The sequence below is a fragment of the Brachionichthys hirsutus genome, unplaced genomic scaffold, assembly GCF_040956055.1.
Source record: "Brachionichthys hirsutus isolate HB-005 unplaced genomic scaffold, CSIRO-AGI_Bhir_v1 contig_1152, whole genome shotgun sequence".
NCBI lineage: Eukaryota > Metazoa > Chordata > Actinopteri > Lophiiformes > Brachionichthyidae > Brachionichthys > Brachionichthys hirsutus.
The window spans coordinates 13,853-35,754 of record NW_027180747.1 but is presented as its reverse complement, the minus strand read 5'-3'; the positions used below and the strand labels follow the sequence as shown (position 1 = coordinate 35,754).

General features: G+C 49.5%; 6 protein-coding genes and 1 non-coding gene across 7 annotated transcripts; all 7 read left to right on the top strand.

Annotated features, from left to right (window-relative positions):
• Nucleotides 1-44: 44 nt before the first annotated feature.
• LOC137916616 (beta-2-microglobulin-like) lies at nt 45-1,585 on the top strand (the record flags this gene model as incomplete). The annotated part of the gene is made up of 2 exons (XM_068759604.1): nt 45-330; nt 901-1,585. Coding segments are annotated over 2 exons (300 nt in total), but the record flags the coding sequence as incomplete, so codon positions are not given.
• A 488-nt stretch (nt 1,586-2,073) lies between these two features.
• Nucleotides 2,074-3,914, top strand: LOC137916617 (beta-2-microglobulin-like). The gene is made up of 3 exons (XM_068759606.1): nt 2,074-2,178; nt 2,639-2,911; nt 3,547-3,914. The coding sequence occupies exons 1-3, from the start codon at nt 2,121-2,123 to the stop codon at nt 3,558-3,560; spliced, it is 345 nt and encodes a 114-aa protein (XP_068615707.1). The 5' UTR covers nt 2,074-2,120; the 3' UTR covers nt 3,561-3,914.
• Nucleotides 3,915-4,371: 457 nt separating this feature from the next.
• LOC137916615 (beta-2-microglobulin-like) lies at nt 4,372-5,851 on the top strand. Its single transcript, XM_068759603.1, has 3 exons — nt 4,372-4,489; nt 4,950-5,222; nt 5,495-5,851. Exons 1-3 carry the CDS (start codon nt 4,432-4,434, stop codon nt 5,506-5,508), a joined length of 345 nt encoding a protein of 114 aa, XP_068615704.1. The 5' UTR covers nt 4,372-4,431; the 3' UTR covers nt 5,509-5,851.
• Nucleotides 5,852-6,070: 219 nt separating this feature from the next.
• On the top strand, nt 6,071-6,141 carry trnag-gcc (transfer RNA glycine (anticodon GCC)). Its single transcript has one exon. It is a non-coding gene; the product is annotated as a tRNA-Gly (tRNA).
• Nucleotides 6,142-6,378: 237 nt separating this feature from the next.
• On the top strand, nt 6,379-7,633 carry LOC137916614 (beta-2-microglobulin-like). The gene is made up of 2 exons (XM_068759602.1): nt 6,379-6,492; nt 7,338-7,633. The coding sequence occupies exons 1-2, from the start codon at nt 6,423-6,425 to the stop codon at nt 7,631-7,633; spliced, it is 366 nt and encodes a 121-aa protein (XP_068615703.1). The 5' UTR covers nt 6,379-6,422.
• Nucleotides 7,634-9,773: 2,140 nt separating this feature from the next.
• LOC137916612 (heat shock 70 kDa protein 14-like) lies at nt 9,774-14,608 on the top strand. Its single transcript, XM_068759600.1, has 14 exons — nt 9,774-9,854; nt 10,487-10,567; nt 10,787-10,869; nt 11,038-11,086; nt 11,430-11,535; nt 11,635-11,725; nt 11,809-11,913; nt 12,034-12,195; nt 12,744-12,899; nt 13,059-13,161; nt 13,251-13,466; nt 13,583-13,747; nt 13,838-13,905; nt 13,964-14,608. The coding sequence occupies exons 1-14, from the start codon at nt 9,798-9,800 to the stop codon at nt 14,040-14,042; spliced, it is 1,521 nt and encodes a 506-aa protein (XP_068615701.1). The 5' UTR covers nt 9,774-9,797; the 3' UTR covers nt 14,043-14,608.
• Nucleotides 14,609-14,898: 290 nt separating this feature from the next.
• Nucleotides 14,899-20,868, top strand: LOC137916611 (RAD50-interacting protein 1-like). The gene is made up of 15 exons (XM_068759599.1): nt 14,899-15,066; nt 15,160-15,279; nt 15,363-15,478; nt 15,546-15,719; nt 15,794-15,934; nt 16,279-16,462; nt 16,587-16,697; nt 16,865-17,090; nt 17,305-17,442; nt 18,044-18,138; nt 18,642-18,746; nt 18,840-19,060; nt 19,180-19,360; nt 19,886-20,004; nt 20,126-20,868. The coding sequence occupies exons 1-15, from the start codon at nt 14,899-14,901 to the stop codon at nt 20,334-20,336; spliced, it is 2,310 nt and encodes a 769-aa protein (XP_068615700.1). The 3' UTR covers nt 20,337-20,868.
• Nucleotides 20,869-21,902: the final 1,034 nt, after the last annotated feature.

Below are 21,902 nucleotides of genomic sequence, written 5' to 3'. Positions count from 1 at the left end.
TGCTTCCTTGTGTGCTGCATGTGGGTGTGGTTTGACGTCATCTCTGTGTGCGTGCAGCTCCGCCCAAGGTTCAGGTGTACACCTCCAGCCCAGGAAAGTACGGCAGGGAAAACATCCTGCTGTGCCATGTCAGTGGCTTCCACCCCCCCGACATCAACATCCAGGTGATGAAGAACGGGGAGGAATTCCCAGATTCCCGGCAGACTGACCTGGCCTTCATAAAGAACTGGAAATTCCATCTCGACAAGAGGGTGGCCTTCACCCCCCTGAGGGGAGAAGACTACAGCTGCAGGGTCACCCACGGTCTGGACAGGAAGGAGTACGCCTGGGGTGGGTCCGGAGAACGGGATGAGGTCCAATCAGACACAGACCAGTAACTGTAGGGTAATGGTAGAACTGTTTATGGACCAGTAACTGTAGGGTAATGGTAGAACCGTCTATGGACCAGTAACTGTAGGGTAATGGTAGAACCGTCTATGGACCAGTAACTGTAGGGTAATGGTAGAACCGTCTATGGACCAGTAACTGTAGGGTAATGGTAGAACCGTCTATGGACCAGTAACTGTAGGGTAATGGTTGAACCGTCTATGGACCAGTAACTCTAGGGTAATGGTTGAACCGTCTATGGACCAGTAACTGTAGGGTAATGGTAGAACCGTCTATGGACTAGTAACTGTAGGGTAATGGTAGAACCGTCTATGGACCAGTAACTGTAGGGTAATGGTTGAACCGTCTATGGACCAGTAACTGTAGGGTAATGGTAGAACCGTCTATGGACCAGTAACTGTAGGGTAATGGTAGAACCGTCTATGGACCAGTAACTGTAGGGTAATGGTAGAACCGTCTACGGACCAGTAACTGTAGGGTAATGGTATAATTCTTCTTCTTCTGTTTTCACAGAGCCCAACATGTGACTTCTGCACGGCGGCGAGGATTCCTCCCGTCTCCCGTCTCCCGTCTCCCGTCAACAGGATCCCGTTGACGTCGTTCCTCTATCACTGCGGAGATCAATCATTTAAAAACTAAACGTTGCTGCCGCCGCTCATTGAATCATTTTAGTCATTTTAGAATCATTGAGTCATTTTAGATTAATTGTTAGTTTGCACTGGCGGTGTAAAATCATTTTCTTTTTGTTTTTCTAATGTTACGTTGCATCAATTGTGTAATTTAATATTGGTCTTATTTTTATTTGTATTGTTAATTGTGGATGATTTATGTACGAAGGACTTTCAACGGAAACAAGCCCGCAAGGGCTTTTTTGAAATGCTCCTCTTAGACAGGATGTTTGACGTTATTTGTACTGTAATACATGCTACTGTGTGACTGTACTTGTACTCTAACATTCTATCTAATATTCATCATCATCATCATCAAGACTGCTTTATTTTGGTTATTTTGGTTTCTGGAATTTGCTTCACGAATCTGTTGTAATACAAATGATTACTTTTGTTCAGACTTTGCTGTTTGGTTTCTGCATACGATTTAAACTAATGGTAATCAGGTGGATCAATAAGGGGAGGGTGTATTTCTGTTTGGTTTGGATCTTTAAGTTGTTTGTTCATGTTTTTGAATAAATAAAAGCCGATTGGACTTTTCTTGGTGTCATATTTAAACACAAACCCCTAAAATGTTTTAGGGGTTTGTTTTTGTTTTTTTTGGGGGGGGGGGGGGGGGGGGGGGGGGTAAATAAATGTGATTAATGAATAAACAAGGAATCCTTCAGGTTAATGAAATAGTCATCAAATAACTCTACTACTACTAAATCTACTACTAGTACTACTATACTTTCTAAGACCTCCGTCTTCTGCTAATTTCAGCGCTTTGGTGGTTCAGTGGTAGAATTCTCGCCTTTAAATGGAGATAAAATCTGAATTATTCTGAGTCCGACTTGCTTCTTTCACATATCATTGATTTAATTTTTGTTACACTAAATGGTTTCATTTCCAGTAGCGCAAACATGGTCCGTCCTGTTTTACCTAGCAACAGGAGGGTGATTTAATGATTTGCTGGTCGGCAGCGATTATTTGGAGCTGCTTAAACTACTTTCGGTTTAGTTTCTCTCGGGACGGTTTCCCATCCTGCTGTATTTCTGTTATTGGGAAGAGAAGATTCGATCAAACATGAAGCTCGCTTTGTTCCTTGTTGCTCTGGCAACCGTGTATTGCTCCAAGGACCACGGTAAGAACTCTTCGATCCATTTCCGTAAGGAGTCGCCTCAAATTAATCCTTAAAAGTCGCTACCATTAAACTGCGTCACAGATCAATCAGGTCCACGCGCGTCCGTGGCCAATATGATCAATCCAAGGCAGATTAGAAGATCTTCATTTGATGAGCGAGACACGATTGACGAATATTGATCTGCTTGCTCTGGATTGATCATTTTATGAACTTGGAATTCCCCAAAAGTCATGAAGCGTTCCATGAAAATATATTCTGAAAGTCCAAACAAGGAATTTAAAGTTTAAAAAAAGCCCCGAACCAGGGCTCCTCCTTATTTATCGAACATTCTGAGATATGAGGAGTCATTTTATTGTGTTTCTACACACGCTCTAGACTAGACTCTATCCTAGTTTGGTTTTCCTGCTTCCTTGTGTGCTGCATGTGGGTGTGGTTTGACGTCATCTCTGTGTGCGTGCAGCTCCGCCCAAGGTTCAGGTGTACACCTCCAGCCCAGGAAAGTACGGCAGGGAAAACATCCTGCTGTGCCATGTCAGTGGCTTCCACCCCCCCGACATCAACATCCAGGTGATGAAGAACGGGGAGGAATTCCCAGATTCCCGGCAGACTGACCTGGCCTTCATAAAGAACTGGAAATTCCATCTCAACAAGAGGGTGGCCTTCACCCCCCTGAGGGGAGAAGACTACAGCTGCAGGGTCACCCACGGCCTGGACAGGAAGGAGTACGCCTGGGGTGGGTCCGGAGAACGGGATGAGGTCCAATCAGACACAGACCAGTAACTGTAGGGTAATGGTAGAACTGTTTATGGACCAGTAACTGTAGGGTAATGGTAGAACCGTTTATGGACCAGTAACTAGTGAAATGGTAGAACCGTTTATGGACCAGTAACTCTAGGGTATGGTAGAACCGTTTATGGACCAGTAACTAGTGAAATGGTAGAACCGTTTATGGACCAGTAACTCTAGGGTAATGGTAGAACCGTCTATGGACCAGTAACTGTAGGGTAATGGTAGAACCATTTATGGACCAGTAACTAGTGAAATGGTAGAACCGTTTATGGACCAGTGACTGTAGGGTAATGGTTGAACCGTCTATGGACCAGTAACTAGTATAACGGTAGAACCGTCTATGGACCAGTAACTGTAGGGTAATGGTTGAACCGTCTATGGACCAGTAACTGTAGGGTAATGGTAGAACCGTCTATGGACCAGTAACTGTAGGGTAATGGTTGAACCGTTTATGGACCAGTAACTGTAGGGTAATGGTAGAACCGTCTATGGACCAGTAACTGTAGGGTAATGGTAGAACCGTCTATGGACCAGTAGCTGTCGGGTAATGGTATAATTCTTCTTCTTCTGTCTTCACAGAGCCCGACATGTGACTTCTGCATGGCGGCGAGGATTCCTCCCGTCTCCCGTCGCCCGTCAACAGGATCCCGTTGACGTCGTTCCTCTATCACTACGGAGATCAATCATTTAAAAACTAAACGCTGCTGCCGCCGCTCATTGAATCAAGACTGCTTTATTTTGGTTATTTTGGTTTCTGGAATTTGCTTCACGAATCTGTTGTAATACAAATGATTACTTTTGTTCAGACTTTGCTGTTTGGTTTCTGCATACGATTTAAACTAATGGTAATCAGGTGGATCAATAAGGGGAGGGTGTATTTCTGTTTGGTTTGGATCTTTAAGTTATTTGTTCATGTTTTTGAATAAATAAAAGCCGATTGGACTTTTCTTGGTGTCATATTTAAACACAAACCCCTAAAATGTTTTAGGGGTTTGTTTTTGTTTTTTTTGGGGGGGGGGGGGGGGGGGTAAATAAATGTGATTAATGAATAAACAAGGAATCCTTCAGGTTAATGAAATAGTCATCAAATAACTCTACTACTACTAAATCTACTACTAGTACTACTATACTTTCTAAGACCTCCGTCTTCTGCTAATTTCAGCGCTTTGGTGGTTCAGTGGTAGAATTCTCGCCTTTAAATGGAGATAAAATCTGAATTATTCTGAGTCCGACTTGCTTCTTTCACATATCATTGATTTAATTTTTGTTACACTGGATGGTTTCATTTCCAGTAGTGCAAACATGGTCCGTCCTGTTTTACCTAGCAACAGGAGGGTGATTTAATGATTTGCTGGTCGGCAGCGATTATTTGGATCTGCTTAAACTACTTTCGGTTTAGTTTCTCTCGGGACGTTTCCCATCCTGCTGTATTTCTGTTATTGGGAAGAGAAGATTCGATCAAACATGAAGCTCGCTTTGTTCCTTGTTGCTCTGGCAACCGTGTATTGCTCCAAGGACCACGGTAAGAACTCTTCGATCCATTTCCGTAAGGAGTCGCCTCAAATTAATCCTTAAAAGTCGCTACCATTAAACTGCGTCACAGATCAATCAGGTCCACGCGCGTCCGTGGCCAATATGATCAATCCAAGGCAGATTAGAAGATCTTCATTTGATGAGCGAGACACGATTGACGAATATTGATCTGCTTGCTCTGGATTGATCATTTTATGAACTTGGAATTCCCCAAAAGTCATGAAGCGTTCCATGAAAATATATTCTGAAAGTCCAAACAAGGAATTTAAAGTTTAAAAAAAGCCCCGAACCAGGGCTCCTCCTTATTTATTGAACATTCTGAGATATGAGGAGTCATTTTATTGTGTTTCTACACACGCTCTAGACTAGACTCTATCCTAGTATGGCTTTCCTGCTTCCTTGTGTGCTGCATGTGGGTGTGGTTTGACGTCATCTATGTGTGCGTGCAGCTCCGCCCAAGGTTCAGGTGTACACCTCCAGCCCAGGAAAGTACGGCAGGGAAAACATCCTGCTGTGCCATGTCAGTGGCTTCCACCCCCCCGACATCAACATCCAGGTGATGAAGAACGGGGAGGAATTCCCAGATTCCCGGCAGACTGACCTGGCCTTCATAAAGAACTGGAAATTCCATCTCAACAAGAGGGTGGCCTTCACCCCCCTGAGGGGAGAAGACTACAGCTGCAGGGTCACCCACGGCCTGGACAGGAAGGAGTACGCCTGGGGTGGGTCCGGAGAACGGGATGAGGTCCAATCAGACACAGACCAGTAACTGTAGGGTAATGGTAGAACTGTTTATGGACCAGTAACTAGTGTAATGGTGCAACCGTTTATGGACCAGTAACTGTAGGGTAATGGTAGAACCGTCTATGGACCAGTAACTGTAGGGTAGTGGTAGAACCGTTTATGGACCAGTAACTGTAGGGTAATGGTAGAACCGTCTATGGACCAGTAACTGTAGGGTAATGGTATAATTCTTCTTCTTCTGTCTTCACAGAGCCCGACATGTGACTTCTGCACGGCGGCGAGGATTCCTCCCGTCTCCCGTCTCCCGTCAACAGGATCCCGTTGACGTCGTTCCTCTATCACTACGGAGATCAATCATTTAAAAACTAAACGCTGCTGCCGCCGCTCATTGAATCAAGACTGCTTTATTTTGGTTATTTTGGTTTCTGGAATTTGCTTCACGAATCTGTTGTAATACAAATGATTACTTTTGTTCAGACTTTGCTGTTTGGTTTCTGCATACGATTTAAACTAATGGTAATCAGGTGGATCAATAAGGGGAGGGTGTATTTCTGTTTGGTTTGGATCTTTAAGTTGTTTGTTCATGTTTTTGAATAAATAAAAGCCGATTGGACTTTTCTTGGTGTCATATTTAAACACAAACCCCTAAAGTGTTTTAGGGGTTTGTTTTTGTTTTTTTGGGGGGGGGGGGGTAAATAAATGTGATTAATTAATAAACAAGGAATCCTTCAGGTTAATGAAATAGTCATCAAATAAATCTACTACTACTAAATCTACTACTAGTACTACTATACTTTCTAAGACCTCCGTCTTCCGCTAACTTCGTGCATTGGTGGTTCAGTGGTAGAATTCTCGCCTGCCACGCGGGAGGCCCGGGTTCGATTCCCGGCCAATGCAACGCCCTTTTCTTAATTTCTTTGCGTCACCGTGTGTTACGACAATAAGGTGCTATTCTATAATTTATCGTAACATCTGTGCTACCCTTCGCCACTTCAGAGGGAACAGTGGAACACACACACAACAAGCGCGCACACTACTTCCTGTTTCTACGTGTTACGTCATAGTCCCGCTGAGCCAGTGAGCGAAGGGACGTTTTTTCCTTTCGGTTCTGATCGGGACAGAACTTCTGTCTCGTCTCACGCCATTGACAGAACTCTGCTTTGTCTCAGCGGGACATCATGAAGGACTTTGTCTGCGCGCTTTTCGTCGGGTTGCTGTGTCTGTCGGTTCCTATGGCGACCATAGACAGTGAGTACCGAGTCGGAGTGGGACGGTGTGTCGTGGATCTTTTCACGGGCAGGGAGGAGGACGCTCACATGACGCAGTAGATTCAAGTTTACTTTTACCCCAAACTATGTAGAAACAGCTGGAACGATAGCCGCCTATGAAAGATAAAAGAAAAGAGTCAGAATGGCGGAGTGGCCGCCATTCTGGGTTAATGTGATGAGGCGCCGTGACGTCATCCGCACTTTTACTGTTTACCTTTTGTAACAAGAGATAACATTTTGGAATGATGACAAATATTTAATAAATAGAATATATAATAATATATTTAAAGATAGTGTCATATTAAATTAACATAATTTCTGCTGTCCTTTGAACTGAATCTGCTCCAGAGCATTAAATTCATGCGTTTTGAAGACATTCTTTTAGAACCTTGTTCGGTTTGAAATGTGACCCACATTAACATTAAGGTTCAGGTGTTATTGTTGCTTTATTCCTAGCCCCGCCCAAGTTTCAGGTGTAATTGTTGCTTCATTTCTAGCCCCACCCACGGTTCAGGTGTAATTGTTGCTTCTTTTCTAGCCCCGCCCAAGGTTCAGGTGTAATTGTTGCTTCTTTTCTAGCCCCGCCCACGGTTCAGGTGTAATTGTTGCTTCTTTTCTAGCCCCGCCCAAGGTTCAGGTGTAATTATTGCTTCATTTCTAGCCCCGCCCAAGGTTCAGGTGTAATTATTGCTTCATTTCTAGCCCCGCCCAAGGTTCAGGTGTAATTATTGCTTCATTTCTAGCCCCGCCCAAGGTTCAGGTGTAATTATTGCTTCATTTCTAGCCCCGCCCAAGGTTCAGGTGTAATTGTTGCTTCCTTTCTAGCCCCGCCCAAGGTTCAGGTGTACAGCCGGCTCCCAGCCGAGTGGGAGAAGGCCAACACCTTCATCTGCCACGCGTCAGGCTTCCACCCACCAGAAATCACCATTGAGCTGCTGAGGGATGGGGAGGAGCTGCTCGGCGCCAACCAGTCGGACCTGGCCTTCGAGGAGAACTGGCACTACCACCTGACCAAGCATGTGCTGTTCTCCCCCAGCGAGGGGCAGGTGTACGCCTGCAGAGTGACCCACATGGGGAGGCCCAATACCTACGTGTTGGGTTGGTATCTGCCGCCTTTATGAACTTTATGAACAAACAAACGCTTCAGGTCTGCTGGGTTTATACATAAATATCTCATACAGCCATTGAGATAGTATATACGGTAATGGTGCAGTGGTTAGCGCTGTTGCCTCACAGGTTCCAATCGGACTTGCTGCCTTCCTGTGAGGAGTTTGCAGGTTCTCCCCGTGTCTGCGTGGGTTCTCTCTGGGTTCTCCCCATGTCTAGCGTGGAGGCCCCAGCGTGGAGGCCCCAGCGTGGGGGCCAGGCTCTCACAGCTTTTCTGTTCTTCTCCCCAGAAACTGATGTGTGACCCCCCCCCCCGTGCTGTGGACGCTATAGGTTTGTCCCACATTTAGGATGAAAGTCATTTTCCAAAGCAGTCAAAAATCCCTTCAGAGCAATAACAATGTAATAAACGATGCTGTGCTTAAACAACCAGGTAGCAGAAGACTGGAAGGCGTGTCCAGCATTCGTGGGGCTCTTCTTCTTCTTCGTCATGCAGCGCTTCGTATCAGAAATGTGGCGAATGCCTTTTAAGCCTGATTCAACGATTGATCGTGTCGTCAGCTTCAACACCTTGTGGGCTCTGCAGGATCAATGTCATCCACGGTCCAGCTCGTCTGATCTGATCAACGTCTCTGCTTTGATCCTGTCACAGACCACGGTTTGAGATTCTACACAAGTATTAATAAACACATTCGCCTCGTTATAAATCGAGTTTCGAGATATTCATCTACAGTGGTACCTCTACTTACGAATTTAATCCGTTCTGGGAGTAGCTTCGTAACGTGAAAACTTCGTAAGTAGAGACGCATTTTGAATGTAAATGCACTAATCCGTTCCAAGCCCCGCAAAAGTATTGTAACGGTTCATGTTTTAGGAGTGTTCATTATTCCTACGCTGCAGAGAGTCCGCAAAGGCATCCAGGGAGGAGGGGCGGTGTGTGTGTGTGGGTGCCGCGAGGAGGAGAACGGGAGAGCTGCGTAGCTCCCGCAGCTCTCCCGTTCTCCTCCTCCTCCTCGCGGCACCCACACACACAGAGAGTTACCCGTCGTGTGCTTATTCCAGCGTCCGACGGACGCTACATTATGATATTTTTTAAAAATATTAATCTACCTGTTAGCTGTTACTTTTTGTCCTCTTTGTTTACTGGTCCTTTGCGGTGTTTTCTGCCTCGCGTTTCTTGAAAAACTGATCCGATGACGTCTGCTTTTGCCGGCTTTTGACAATCCGTCGGAAATGTGCGAGGCAGACGTCATCATAATGAGCAATAGCCCAACTTGTCAACACTTTTTCCGGGTGACACGAGGGGGACACGAATAGCGTGCTGGGATACACGCATACGCAACGGGTTGCCAGGCAGATTTTAGGCGATAGCCAATGGCAGAGCAGCTACGAGCAGCTATTTTTGACTTCTTAGCCTGAAACGCCTTCGTAACGAGAGGCAATATTTTCCCATTCAGATACTTCGTAACCTGAAACTTTCGGATGTAGGGACATTCGTAAGCTGAGGTACTACTGTATATTAAATTTCCTTGTGTAGTTACTGATCAAAATGAAGCTGTTGTTATTCTATCAAATTTGAATTCTGAACAACCAGAATCAAACTTGAACCTCATTTTATTTTTGCATCATCGTATTTGAGAAGTTTGCCTCGCCGGCGTTGGTTTGTCTGTCCGTCTCTTAGCAACATAACTCGAAACGTAAAGGACAAAATGTTGGGAATGTTACCAGGTGATGATCCAGAAGAGATCCTGGATTCTGGATCACTTTGACATTTTTATTAACATTGTAACGGAGCTTCAAAATGTGTTCGATTATTGAACAATGTTTATTGAATTTGACAGTCATTTGTGTCTACAAATGTGTGTGCGTGTAACAGCATCCTTCAGCTAAAATACGCAGGTAGATGCAGCAATGTGTCATAAGTAATATGCAAATGTACCAGTGATTTAAAATGAAATGAAATTAAACGTTGGGAAATACATTTGGTGTAGTCGTCTCTCGTTTATTGCGGGTGTTACGTTCCAGGATAGGTGAAAACCCGCGAAGTAGCAACACCATTTTACAGCGTGAATGATTTGACAAAGAGCCTTCCGGGTTGCCGTCCAGCCCTGCCTCTTTCATGAACCGGAAGTTCTTCCTGCGTGCAGAGCGCAGGTCGCGTGCGTGTCGGCGTCAAACATGGCTGCGATAGGAGTTCATTTCGGCTACACAAGCGCCTGTGTAGCGATATTTCGGGTGAGTCGTGGCCCGTTGTTGTCAGAATCAGTTTGCTGTCAGGGAGGGTTCACAGACTAGAAGTCTCCTCGGCGAAGTCGCGCGACTTGTAACAGGAATGACCGTAATAGATGCTAGCCACGGCGCTGGGCTAGCTACGGCGCTATGCTAGCTACGGCGCCGGGTTAGCTACGGCGCTGGGTTAGCTACGGCGCTATGCTAGCTACGGCGCCGGGTTAGCTACGGCGCTGGGCTAGCTACGGCGCTATGCTAGCTACGGCGCCGGGTTAGCTACGGCGCTGGGTTAGCTACGGCGCTATGCTAGCTACGGCGCCGGGTTAGCTACGGCGCTATGTTAGCCACGGCGCTGGGCTAGCTACGGCTCTGTGCTCGCTACGGCGCTATGCTAGCCACGGCGCCATTCTAAAGAAGATGGAACGTCCCGTTTTGTCTGATAGGAAGTGATTAACAGGTTTAGATCCTCTAGTCAGAGTACACGGTGTTTAATTAACCCCTTATCTCCTGGGTGCCACTCGGCTAGCATGCTTGAAGCCGGAGACATCCCCAGACCTCACCTTGCTCTGTCATATAAATGATCCTATTACAACTGTAACTGTGTGTGTGTGTGTGTGTGTGTGTGTGTGTTTGTCCAGGATGGGCAGGCTGGTGTGGTAGCTAACGATGCAGGAGACAGAGTAACTCCTGCTGTGGTGTCCTACAGAGACACGGAGCAGGTAGGAAACGCACTGATCACCTCGGCTCTCCTCTGGAGCGATTCGCAAAGACGCACCCAAAATGGGTCCGAAGCAGTTCAGAGGACATCATTTCAGGATTGCATTGACGTTGTGTGGGATGGCTAGAACGTGTCGGAGTTGACCTCTGACGTGTGGCTGATGGTTTATGATCTCCCAGCCTGTTTACAGACTGAGCTTTTTTTTTTTTTTTCTTTGCAGATCGTAGGCATTGCAGCAAAGCAAGGTCGGGTCCGGAACTCGGCCAACACGGTCATCAAAGTGAAACAAGTGCTGGGCAGGAGGTAATTGTGCCCGTCTACTGCCACTGGACGGTCCTGAACCAGGACGGGGGCAGTTAAGCTGGTCTTCCAGTCTGAACTGAGGCTGGAGCCCTTTTCCTAGTCTGGATAGGAAAAATACTCGTAAAGAGAGCTGATGGACGGATATTTATTCTGTGATTGTTTTTCTAGCTTCGATGATCCGGAGACACAAACCCACAAAACGCAGACAAAGTGTCGGGTAAGTGTAGCGTTCCTGTTGTGTGTGTGTGTGTGTGTGTGTGTGTGTGTGTGTGTGTGTGTGCGTGCGCCGCGTAAAGCCCCCTGTGCAGCGCGCGCTGTGTTTCTATCGGCTGCGTGCAGTCAGAGGAGGCGTGGCTTGTGTGTCTGTTCGGGTTCTCTGGTGGAGGTAATCACAAAGAGCTAAAAACTCTAAAGCCTCTCGGATGAGGGGAGAAACGTCTTCTTCCGAACTTGGGAGCGGTGCGCTTGATGCTCGGTCTCTGCTCTTTGTGATGCGCGTCTTATTCGCGTGCCGCCGTAATGGCGCGTTGAAGCCACGTAAACGGCTGCGCCGTGTTCAGGTGGTGAACCGCGAGGACAAGCCGTATTACGAGATCGCGGCAGGAGACCAGCCCCGGTTTGTTGCGCCAGAGGACACCGCGAAGCTCATCTTCCAGAAAATGAAAGGTGCATCATGGGACACACACTCAACTCGCTCACGCAGTCGATGCTCGGCGTGATCCGACCGGGACGTCCCTCGTTAATGCCGCGTTTCTGTCTCCACAGAGACGGCGCAGTCCGCCGTCGGCGGCGACGTCACGGAGGCCGTCATTACTGTCCCCTTTGAGTTTGCTCACGCTCAGAAGCGTGCCCTGAGGTGGGCCGCGCCGCCGCCACCGCCGAGAACTCGCCACGTCTTCTACGTGTTTTTCATAACGGCTTGTGGGCGGGGCTTCTCAGGGGGGCGGCCGAGGCAGCGGGCTTCCACGTGCTGAGGCTGATCCATGAGCCTGCCGCTGCGGTTCTGGCCTACAACATCGGGCAGGACTGCTCCTCCGGGAGGAGGTGGGGTCGACGCCGCTGCGTCCTGATTGGCTTGTATTTGTAAAACGGCACCGATTGGTCGTTGGCAGGGACCTGACGCTGGAATGTGGTCTTCCCTGGTCCGGTTCTGTGCCTTCGCAGTCATGTCCTGGTCTACAAGCTGGGGGGGACGTCCCTCAGCGTGACGGCGCTGCAGGTCAACGGCGGAATATTCCGTGTCCTCAACACCCTCACGGACCACGGCATCGGCGGGGAGAGCTTCACCCGGGCCCTGGCCCAGCACCTCGCCGCCGAGTTCAAGCGGTACGCCGGGTCCTATCTGCTCCGTGGGAGGGGGGGCGAAGTACTCTAACCGTGTATTCGGTGTGGGTTTTCACAGTGAAGTACTCTAACCGTGTATTCGGTGTGGGTTTTCACAGTGAAGTACTCTAACCGTGTATTCGGTGTGGGTTTTCACAGTGAAGTACTCTAACCGTGTATTCGGTGTGGGTTTTGACGGTGAAGTACTCTAACCGTGTATTCGGTGTGGGTTTTCACAGTGAAGTACTCTAACCGTGTATTCAGTGTGGGTTTTCACAGTGAAGTACGCTAACCGTGTATTCGGTGTGGGTTTTGACGCTGAAGTACTCTAACTGTGTATCCGGTGTGGGTTTTGACGGTGAAGTACTCTAACCGTGTATTCGCTGTGGGTTTTGACGGTGAAGTACTCTAACCGTGTATCCGGTGTGGGTTTTGACGCTGAAATACTCGAACACCGTTGGACTTTCTAAGCTGCTCGGCTCCAGATGTTGCTCGCCGGAGGACAGGAGGACGGGAGGACGGCGTCTCACTTTGTCTCGGTGTCTCTGCAGGACGTTTAAGCACGACGTGAGCAGCAACGCTCGGGCCATGCTGAAGCTCATGAACGGCGCCGACATGTCCAAACACTCGCTGTCCTCGCTGGGATCGGCCAACTGCTTCGTCGACTCGCTGCACGACGGCATGGACCTGGAATGCAACGTCTCCAGGTACGCCGTCGGGACGTCTCATCTATTAAAATCAGCTGCTAGCGGTTAGCGGCTAACCGGAGAACGAGGGCCCGGTCCAGAGCCGGTCTCCCTGAACGCGTCTCCGGATGAACTCCGTCCCCCCCGTGAGTGAATCTGACTCGGCTTGACTTCCCTCAGAGCTCGCTTTGAGCTGCTCTGCTCCTCGCTCTTCAACCGAAGCATCCAGCCAATCAGAGCCCTGCTGGAGGAGTCGGGACTCTCGCCCGGCGACATTAACAAGGTGACGGAACCGAGTTCTGCTTCGTCTCGTGGACGATAGTGTGCGTTTACGGTAACAAAAGCTTTGCCCTCGTCTCTGATGTCCTTCAGGTGGTTCTTTGCGGCGGCTCCGCCCGGATCCCTCGGCTCCAGCAGATGATCCGGGACATCTTTCCGGACGTGGAGCTCCTTTGCTCGGCGCCCCCTGATGAGGTCATCGCCGTGGGGGCAGCCCTGCAAGCGGGTTTACTGGTTGGCAGAGAAGGCCTTTCTCCCGAGGAGGAGTCGGTCACGGTGGACGTTTCTGCTGTTGACATCCTAGTGAAGGTAAAGTAGCCCCCCCCCCCCCCCCGGTGTAGATCCAGTTAGGAGGGGGGGGGGGGTCTGTGCTCTCTGAGTGCTTCTCTCATGATTTGCATCTGTTTTTTCTTTCTTTCTTTCAGGAGGTGGATGAATCCAGAACCGAGGCGTTCACTGTTCTGCTCCCATCCGGCACCCCCCTACCTGCTCGCAGGCATCACGTCCTGAGCGGGGGGGGCGATCTGTCCTCCCTTCGTCTGGAGATTTACCAGAGGGTTGAGACGGAGCAGCCGGTGAAACTGGCGCAGGTAGATTCACGCTTGGATGTAAACTGGACGAGTCATCAAAGGAGGATCGATCCATCATTGATCCTCGTTTTCTTTCTGCGTCGTTCGTAGATCATCTTGAGAGATTTGCCGCCCAGAGAGGAGAATCACGACGTCGACACCGTAGTGACCATGAAAAGGTACCGTCCGGCCGCGGCGCGTTCCGTGTGCGTCACTAATGGCTTGTGTCCGTCGCAGGGACGGAACCGTTCACATTTCCTGTCTGGACCAGAGCACCGGGAGACCCGAGGTCGTCACCGTGGCTGCCGCATCGTGAACCCCCCCCCCCCTTGCCCCGTCCGGACATCAACACGCCGTCTGTTTTAGTTTGCTCATTGAATAAACGCAGTTCCAGTCTCTGTCGTTGTTGGACTCATTCAGAGTAATGACCTCCAGAATGCTCGAGTCTCGATGGAGGAAGAGCTTTTTTAACACATTAAAATAAGGAAGACGCCTAAAAGTGGATAAAAAAATAATGAAACTTCTCTCTCAACCTCGTCAACGACAGAAGTTGGGTTTCTCTTCCCGAGGCCGTGATGGCGATGTCTGTCCTTTCCTCGTCTCTGCCTGCTGGGACACGGATGGACGTCCTGCATTTGTTTTACCATTTTACTTTCTAATTTAATCATTGTAATAAGTCGGGATGTGCTGCTGAATCCTTGACACGGGACCCCCCAAATATTTGTATCCAGACGTGTATCCGGATTACACGTGGATGATTTATGTACGAAGGACTTTCAACAGAAACAAGACCGCAAGGGCTTTTTTGAAATGCTCCTCTTAGACAGGATGTTTGACTTTATTCGTACTGTAATACATTCTGCTGTGTGACTGTACTTGTACTCTAACATTCTATCTAATAAATATATTCATCATCATCATCACTCTGAAACTTTAATGGGATCTAACAGAGTTTCATTCATCCGTGATCCGTCAGAAACAGAAGCTCCTTGACGGAGGTAACAACATTGATCGATAAATAAAGTTATCTTTATTCCGTTCAAACAGGCCTGGATGTAACAGCGTGGAGGGGGGCGTGTCTCTCGCGCGCAGGAGAAGCGGAAACGGGACTTTCAGGGAAAATGCGCACGAAGGAAGGGGGGAGGCGGTGACGTCACCGTCGTAGAAGCAAGATGGCGGCAGTAGAGCAGCAGCAGCCGCCGCCGCCGCCGCGGGGAGAGCTGAGAGACTTCGTCGTGGATTTCTTCCGAACGGAAGTCGGCAGCGACCTGAAGTCTCTGAAGCTCGTTGGCGCGCTGCTGGACAGACTGACGGAGGACACCGACGTCCTGGAGACACAGGTGACGTACCCAGGCTGTTTGCGCCGCGCTGACGTCATGACGTTAACGGACGCGTCACCCAGCGTCACCCTTCGCTGTCGCTCTGCTTCCCAGGCGCTGACGGCGTCCAGGCCTCCCGGAGTCGCTGCGGCTCTGTCTGCGGCCGAGGAGGCGACGGGCCGCCTGGGGGCGCTGCTACAGAGGGAGAGACGCGTCTCCTGTCTGCTGGACCAGGTGGACATGCTGCAAAGTGTCCCCTCGATGTCCCCCTTGATGTCCCCCCTGACGCACGATCTTTGTCGACGCTCGTCTTTCAGCACCTGCGGGGGGCTCGGCCTTGGATGGATGATCTGGGCCAGATGTTCAACCACATTGATACGATAGAGCGGCACAGCCGGTACCTCCGGTGCCTCCAGCGTGTAGAGGAGCTCAGGTACGGGACGGGGGGACGGGGGGACAGGGGGGGGGACAGACAGGCTGAGTCTTTGGTGTCTCCACAGTGCTGCGGTCCAGCAGTGTCTCATGACCAGCAGCGTGTGGGAGGCCATCGGGGCCATCGACAACATGGCCGCCCTGCACACAGGCCTGAAGCATTCTGGGTGTTCCCACCTCCAGGACTTCCTCCGAGAGACGCTTCACTTCTGGCACAAGATCGTCAAAGACCGACTGACCAGGTATTCCCGTTTAATGATCGTCCTCCGTCTGCTGTCGGATCTAACCCCCCCCCCCCCCCTCGATTGTTTCGTAGTGATTTTGAGAAGGTTCTGGTGCAGCTTCATTGGCCGGTCGTCGCCCCCCCGACTCAGTCGCTGACGCCCACCGCCGGCTACCAGGAGACCAGCAGCCAGCTGGAGCTGCTGGTCTCGCAGCTGCTCGCCCTGCAAGCCTCGTATCCTTCTGCTGCTAGCGCCTCGGGGTTACGTAGCGCCTCGGGGTTACGTAGCGCCTCGGGGTTACGTAGCGCCTCGGGGTTACGTAGCGGGTTGGGGTTACGTAGCGCCTCGGGGTTACGTAGCGCCGCCATCGTTGCTGCTCCCGCCTCGGGGTTACGTAGCGCCTCGGGGTTACGTAGCGCCGCCATTATTGCTGCTGACCCTGTGTACACGTGTGTGTACTGTATACTATATAAATATACATGCATACGGCATCATTTAGACTCCAGATTTCTGTAGGTTTAGGACGTGTTTGGCGTCTTTTGCTTCAGTCCCGTGTTTCTTTAACTTCCCCTGGTAGTGATGACGCCTTATCTCAGAGGGCGTCGGCGTCTTCCTCCCCCACCCGGACGCTTTCTTCCTGCCCCGCGCCTGTGACCCGGTCTCCTCCTCTCTGCCTTCCCGTCCAGGTCATGATTCAGCCCCTCGGCAAGAGGTTTAGGTACCACTTCTATGGGAGTCGACAGACCAACTCCCCCAGCAAGGTGTCACACGCACGCACACACACACACACACACACACACACACACACTCTGTGGAACCGTTGGTGTTGGACTCGGGCGAGGACTCATCCCCTGTGTCTGTGCGTCCCCCCCCCCCCCCCCCCAGCCTGAATGGTATCTCACGCAGGTCCTGATGTGGATCGGAAACAGCACAGCCTTCATGGAAGAGAAGATCCAGCCTGTCCTGGACAGAACTGGGACCGCCATCAGCGCCAGGGTAGACCTTTCTCCACGCCGCAGTCCCTTCTCCCTAAATCCAGCTCAGTTTGACGTGTCCTCGTCCCAAAAGCCCTGGTTTCCTGTCCTCGTTTGAAGCTCGGCTTCAAAGCTAACCGCAGGATTTTATGATATTTTATTAGCAGTAACAGCTTTATGCACGCGTAGGTGGAGCTGTGTCGAGGCCTGCTGTCCCTCGTCCAAGAGAAGGTGTCCAGCGATGCGTCCCGCCTGCTCTATGACGACGTGCTCTTCTGCCACCTGGTGGAAGAGGTGCTGCACTTTGAGAAGGACTTGCGAGGCAGCCACTCCTACCCGGCGGGGCTGCCTGGGGTGCTTCACCTCCTGCTGGAGGACGCCGTCCTTCAGAAGTGGCTCACCGTAGAGAAGAAGAGTGAGTTGTCACGAGGGGGGGGGGGGCTGTGAATGTCCGTCCGTGTCTCCAGCAGTCAATTCAGCGTGACGTCATTGGATGAAGCCAGTTTCCTGTTTTCATTTTTTTTACATTGCGCAGAACTCTGCTCGCAGCGGAGGATTGCTAGTGCTAGCAGGCTGGCTAGCGCACCTGCAGCTAGCAGCAATAACAGCTAGCCGCTGTGTGTCTGCAGTGGCGGTGGAGAAGATGGACGCCATGCTGTCCACCGAGGGAGCGTGGAGCTCCCAGTACAAAGACATCAGCGACATGGACGAGCTGAAGGCTCCAGATTGTGCTGAGACTTTCATGACTCTGCTGCAGGTCATCACAGGTAAGACGTGTCCAACTTCAATAACTGTCATGTTTCACAGCGCGGGACGGGTCCGCCGGGATGTCTCTGGCCAGACGTTAGCAACAAGACAGGATGTCTCTGGCCAGACGTTAGCAACAAGACAGGATGTCTCTGGCTAGACGTTAGCAACAAGACAGGATGTCTCTGGCTAGACGTTAGCAACAAGACAGGATGTCTCTGGTCAGACGTTAGCATCAAGACAGGATGTCTCTGGTCAGACGTTAGCATCAAGACAGGATGTCTCTGGTCAGACGTTAGCAACAAGACAGGATGTCTCTGGTCAGACGTTAGCAACAAGACAGGATGTCTCTGGTCAGACGTTAGCAACAAGACGGGATGTCTCTGGTCAGACGTTAGCAACAAGACAGGATGTCTCTGGTCAGACGTTAGCGTCAAGACAGGATGTCTCTGGTTAGACGTTAGCAGCGAGACAGGATGTCTCTGGTCAGACGTTAGCAGCGAGACAGGATGTCTCTAACCAGCATGTGAGCTGAACTCTCGTGGCTGAGCTGCAGGGCAAACCTTAAATCGTACTTTCCATTGATTGATCGAGTCCTGCCAATGATCTTTGTCTACGCAGAGCGGTACAGGGCGTTACCCAGTCCTTCTGCACAGCTCAAGTTTCTGGGGCTGCAGAGGGAGTTGGTGGACGACTTCCGCATACGACTCACCCAGGTAACCATCGCCATAGCAACTGTCATTGAGGAGGGAAACCAATGAAGGAAAGACTGAGCTTTGCTTCTACCTCTCCTTGTTACCGTTCTGTTGACAACCTCCAAATACGGGGGGGGGGGTCGTCGATTTACGGCTTTTGTCGTAAGTCGGCCATGTTAAATTACCCCAAGTATATAATGCTGAGTCGTGATTCTGTAAATGAGTCGGTATATTATGCTGAGTCGTGATTCTGTAAATGAGTCGGTATATTATGCTGTACAGATTGGATGTGCAGGTGCATTCCAGTGGAGGAACTCAGAATCTCTAAAATGTTAAACAGGTTCATCTCAGACAATTAGAATTGTTTATTTATTTATTTTTTTGTCTGAATTTAATTCAGCGAAACGTTCCTTTACATCCTGCTGGAGCAGAAAACGACAAACGACTGCTGGGGAGTAAATGGGGAGTAAATGAATGAATGAATGAGGATGAGGAGGATGATATTGCTGCCGTTGCTGTTCCAGGTGATGAAGGAGGAGTCTCGCTGCCCACTGGGGGCCCGCTATTGTGCCATTCTCAATGCCATTAACTACATTTGCACCGTCCTCGGAGACTGGGGCGACAACGTGGTGCGTACGGTCGATCGGATCGTTGCCGGAGGCGCGTCGACCTCCTCGGTCGCTCGGACCACGTGTTCATTGGTTCTTGTCTCGTCGCTCCAGTTCTTCCTACAGCTGCAGCAGGCAGCCATCGCCCTCGGCGAAGATCTCATATTGGGAGGCCTGGGGGCGACGGACATTGGGCGTTTGGCTTCTCTGGAGGGCTCTCTGTTTGAAGGCCTGCTGGCTTTGCTGGATCGACTTAAAGGGGACATGATGGGAAGGATGCTGGAGTGGACCATGAGGGACGTAGCGGAGAGAGCCAAACCGTATTGCCAGGACAGGTGAGACGGACGGGAGACGGATACGGACTCCCATCCGTGAGAATCCTCCATTGCGCGGAACAGACCGGGATGGTGTCGTACTTCGGGGATTCGTTGAGGCTTCGTCTTTCTTTCACAAGGTGGCTGTCCCTCCAGCCCCAGCACGAGCAGTCCATCATGTCCCTGTCCACTTCAGCGTGCCCCATGATGCTGTGTGTGAGGGACCGCCTGCTGAACCTTCATCAGGTCCTGAGTTCTGCTCTGTTCCAGGCGGCCTGGCAGGGTCTGGCTGAAAGGCTGGATCGGTTTCTGTACCAGGAAGTAAGTGATCGGACCCAGTGGTGTTTTAAACGGACGCCTTGAGTACAATCAAACCAGCAGAGAATAGCACGACGATGTCATCATCATCATCATCATCATCATCTTGTTCTAGCATTTCAAATATCAGCTGGGGAGGGAGGGCTAATGGACAGATGAACGGATAAAAGGAGGCGCGAGGAGATCAGCTCCTGATAAGGAGCAGGAAGGCCGATGAAGAAACAATCCGTTGATTAATCCATTATACAAAAATGTCAACAATTCTAATAATCGATGAGTCATTTAAGACATTTATTATTATTTATTAAAGTTTCGTTTTAAATGAGGCGTCTTTTAGGACCTCAGATGAAGCGGCTGGACTCAAACTGGAACCGAAGCCAGTGTCATTACCTCAAAGACCTAGCGTCGTGAACTGTCTTATACTTTTATCAATCAGCATGTAAAAGCTGCCTCCGAGTAGCCGAGCCGTGAGTCTCGCTCGCCGTGCACGTCTGACGCCGACGCTGAACGTGTTCCCGTCTCTCTCAGGTGATCCTGTCCAATCACTTCAGTGACGGCGGCGCGGCGCAGCTGCAGTTTGATATGAGCAGGAACCTGTTTCCTCTGTTTGGTCACTACTGCAAGAGGCCCGAGAACTTCTTCAAACAGTAAGTGCGAGAGTCACGGACGCGCGGCCAGGCTCGCGCTCTCCCCGGCAGCTAGGCGTGCGTCTCTTGGTGTCTTGCTGCGTCTCCCCGTCTTTCTGACTTTTGTCTGTCCGTCCCGCAGCGTGAAGGAGGCCTGCATCGTCCTGTGTCTCAAAGTGGGTTCTGCTATTCTGCTGAAGGACCTGCTTAGAGAGTCGGAGGAGAGCCGGGAGGAGGCGGGCGCCGGCCACCCCCCGCCGGAGGCTGCGCTGCGTGAGTTGGGGGTGTTCTGCTTGTCCCCCAGGGACGTGTTGATCCTCCTCAGCCTCAGGGCCTCCTGGCCCGGCCGGTGAGCCTGCAGGCAGGAGGGTTGTGGCTACATTTTAGTATTTAATTTTGGTTATTAGCTATATTCTTATTTGTAATCCAGACGGGGGAACATTTAACAAGTTGATACTTCTATGTATGTATTATTGCTTTGGAGTCCTACTTAATGATACCACAACAATGTATTAATGAAGTATTGAACTTTGCCTAAGGACAAAGCCTATTACATTATTACTGTCTATTACAGTATGTAATAAAGCCTGTCATCGCTCAGCAAGCCTTCAGTTTGTGTTTTTAGTCTGTCTTCAGGTGGGATAAAGTTTTTCTTCGTCAGAAACAAGTTTTGCAAAACAAAATGCAAAGAAGCTATTTGATGAGCATTTTGAAAGTTGAAATGCAAATTATTTTCTCATGTTCAAAAGGGATTTCGTTGTTTGTATTGTGTTATGCAATTACATGTGAATAGTGTATATTGTGTAATTTAATGTATGCTGTGTACTAGTACTAACTCCGGTGTATTTATGCATACCTGTCCTTACAAAATAAAAAATAATCGTACACCATACATTTTTTTTCAAATGCGATTATTTATGTACATAGTTGGACATTATTCATTATGATAGTTTAACATTTGATATTTTACACTCGTTACATTCTTCTATACACACTTAATAAATTCTGTAAACAAGTGTTTCTTTAACTACTACTGTGCTCTCTGTCGTATGCTGCTGTTGCTTTCTTTGCTGAAACGAGCATATCTTTCGATGGGGCGAGGTCACAGCATTTGCCAGTATAGTTCATCTTTACTTGCAAATATGCAACAAGCGTATCTTCCGCCGTGCTCTTTCTGTACTCGCTGTTGATTTTTCTCACGAGTGAGAACACCCTCTCGCTATCTGCGTTGCTATGTGGGAGGCACAGCAAAATGGAAAAGAGCTTCCACACTGCAGGAAATCTCTGCACTCCCAGTGACGTGGTCTGCTTTAGAACTCCTGTCCAGTAGCTGTCCGTTCGCATGCCTTCCAGGGTATTCGATTTGGGCATAAGCTGCAGATCATCCCATTCCTCTCTCAATTGATCAAAATCAACATCACATTCAAAGTGTTCCGCCAGCCTAATAACGTGGGCATAATCCAATGAATCGGTCCTTTTTGGATCCAGCACTACTAAATCCTGTCTAAATCACTACTAAAAGTTAAATTCCATTTAACTTACGGCGTTTTAATTCAGGTTCGGACATCGCAACTTGATTGTTTCCAAAAAAAAGTTTAAAACCACGTTGTACTGGGCTTCCGCTCTGTTCACATGTGATCGGAAATTATGCGGTGGCTGCCGGGAATTACCAAGGCGGCACACGCATGCGCACAGTAGCAATAATAATAATAATAATAATAATAATAAGTCGTTATTACGCTCTCTTGACAACAATACAGACTCCGCTGGTAGTTAATTAAATTTCTGCAATGCGCTCGTCACGTCTCCATCCCATTTCCCAGAATGCTTTACGCCTCCGCAACTACGGTAGCCTCAGTAGCTCCAAATACATAACAGGCGGCGGCGGTAACGCCCCTCAACGCGATTTGAAAGTAGAA

Excerpts from the sequence above, each read along its gene's own strand:
- LOC137916617 (XM_068759606.1), top strand. The coding sequence starts at position 2,121 with ATGAAGCTCGCTTTGTTCCTTGTTGCTCTGGCAACCGTGTATTGCTCC. Across the intron at positions 2,179-2,638 it reads GTATTGCTCCAAGGACCACG|CTCCGCCCAAGGTTCAGGTG; the intron begins GTAAGAACTCTT and ends GTGTGCGTGCAG.
- LOC137916615 (XM_068759603.1), top strand. The coding sequence starts at position 4,432 with ATGAAGCTCGCTTTGTTCCTTGTTGCTCTGGCAACCGTGTATTGCTCC. Across the intron at positions 4,490-4,949 it reads GTATTGCTCCAAGGACCACG|CTCCGCCCAAGGTTCAGGTG; the intron begins GTAAGAACTCTT and ends GTGTGCGTGCAG.
- LOC137916614 (XM_068759602.1), top strand. The coding sequence starts at position 6,423 with ATGAAGGACTTTGTCTGCGCGCTTTTCGTCGGGTTGCTGTGTCTGTCG. Across the intron at positions 6,493-7,337 it reads TCCTATGGCGACCATAGACA|CCCCGCCCAAGGTTCAGGTG; the intron begins GTGAGTACCGAG and ends CTTCCTTTCTAG.
- LOC137916612 (XM_068759600.1), top strand. The coding sequence starts at position 9,798 with ATGGCTGCGATAGGAGTTCATTTCGGCTACACAAGCGCCTGTGTAGCG. Across the intron at positions 11,726-11,808 it reads GCTCAGAAGCGTGCCCTGAG|GGGGGCGGCCGAGGCAGCGG; the intron begins GTGGGCCGCGCC and ends GGGGCTTCTCAG. Across the intron at positions 13,162-13,250 it reads CGCCCGGCGACATTAACAAG|GTGGTTCTTTGCGGCGGCTC; the intron begins GTGACGGAACCG and ends GATGTCCTTCAG.
- LOC137916611 (XM_068759599.1), top strand. The coding sequence starts at position 14,899 with ATGGCGGCAGTAGAGCAGCAGCAGCCGCCGCCGCCGCCGCGGGGAGAG. Across the intron at positions 15,067-15,159 it reads CCGACGTCCTGGAGACACAG|GCGCTGACGGCGTCCAGGCC; the intron begins GTGACGTACCCA and ends TCTGCTTCCCAG. Across the intron at positions 19,361-19,885 it reads ATCGGTTTCTGTACCAGGAA|GTGATCCTGTCCAATCACTT; the intron begins GTAAGTGATCGG and ends CGTCTCTCTCAG.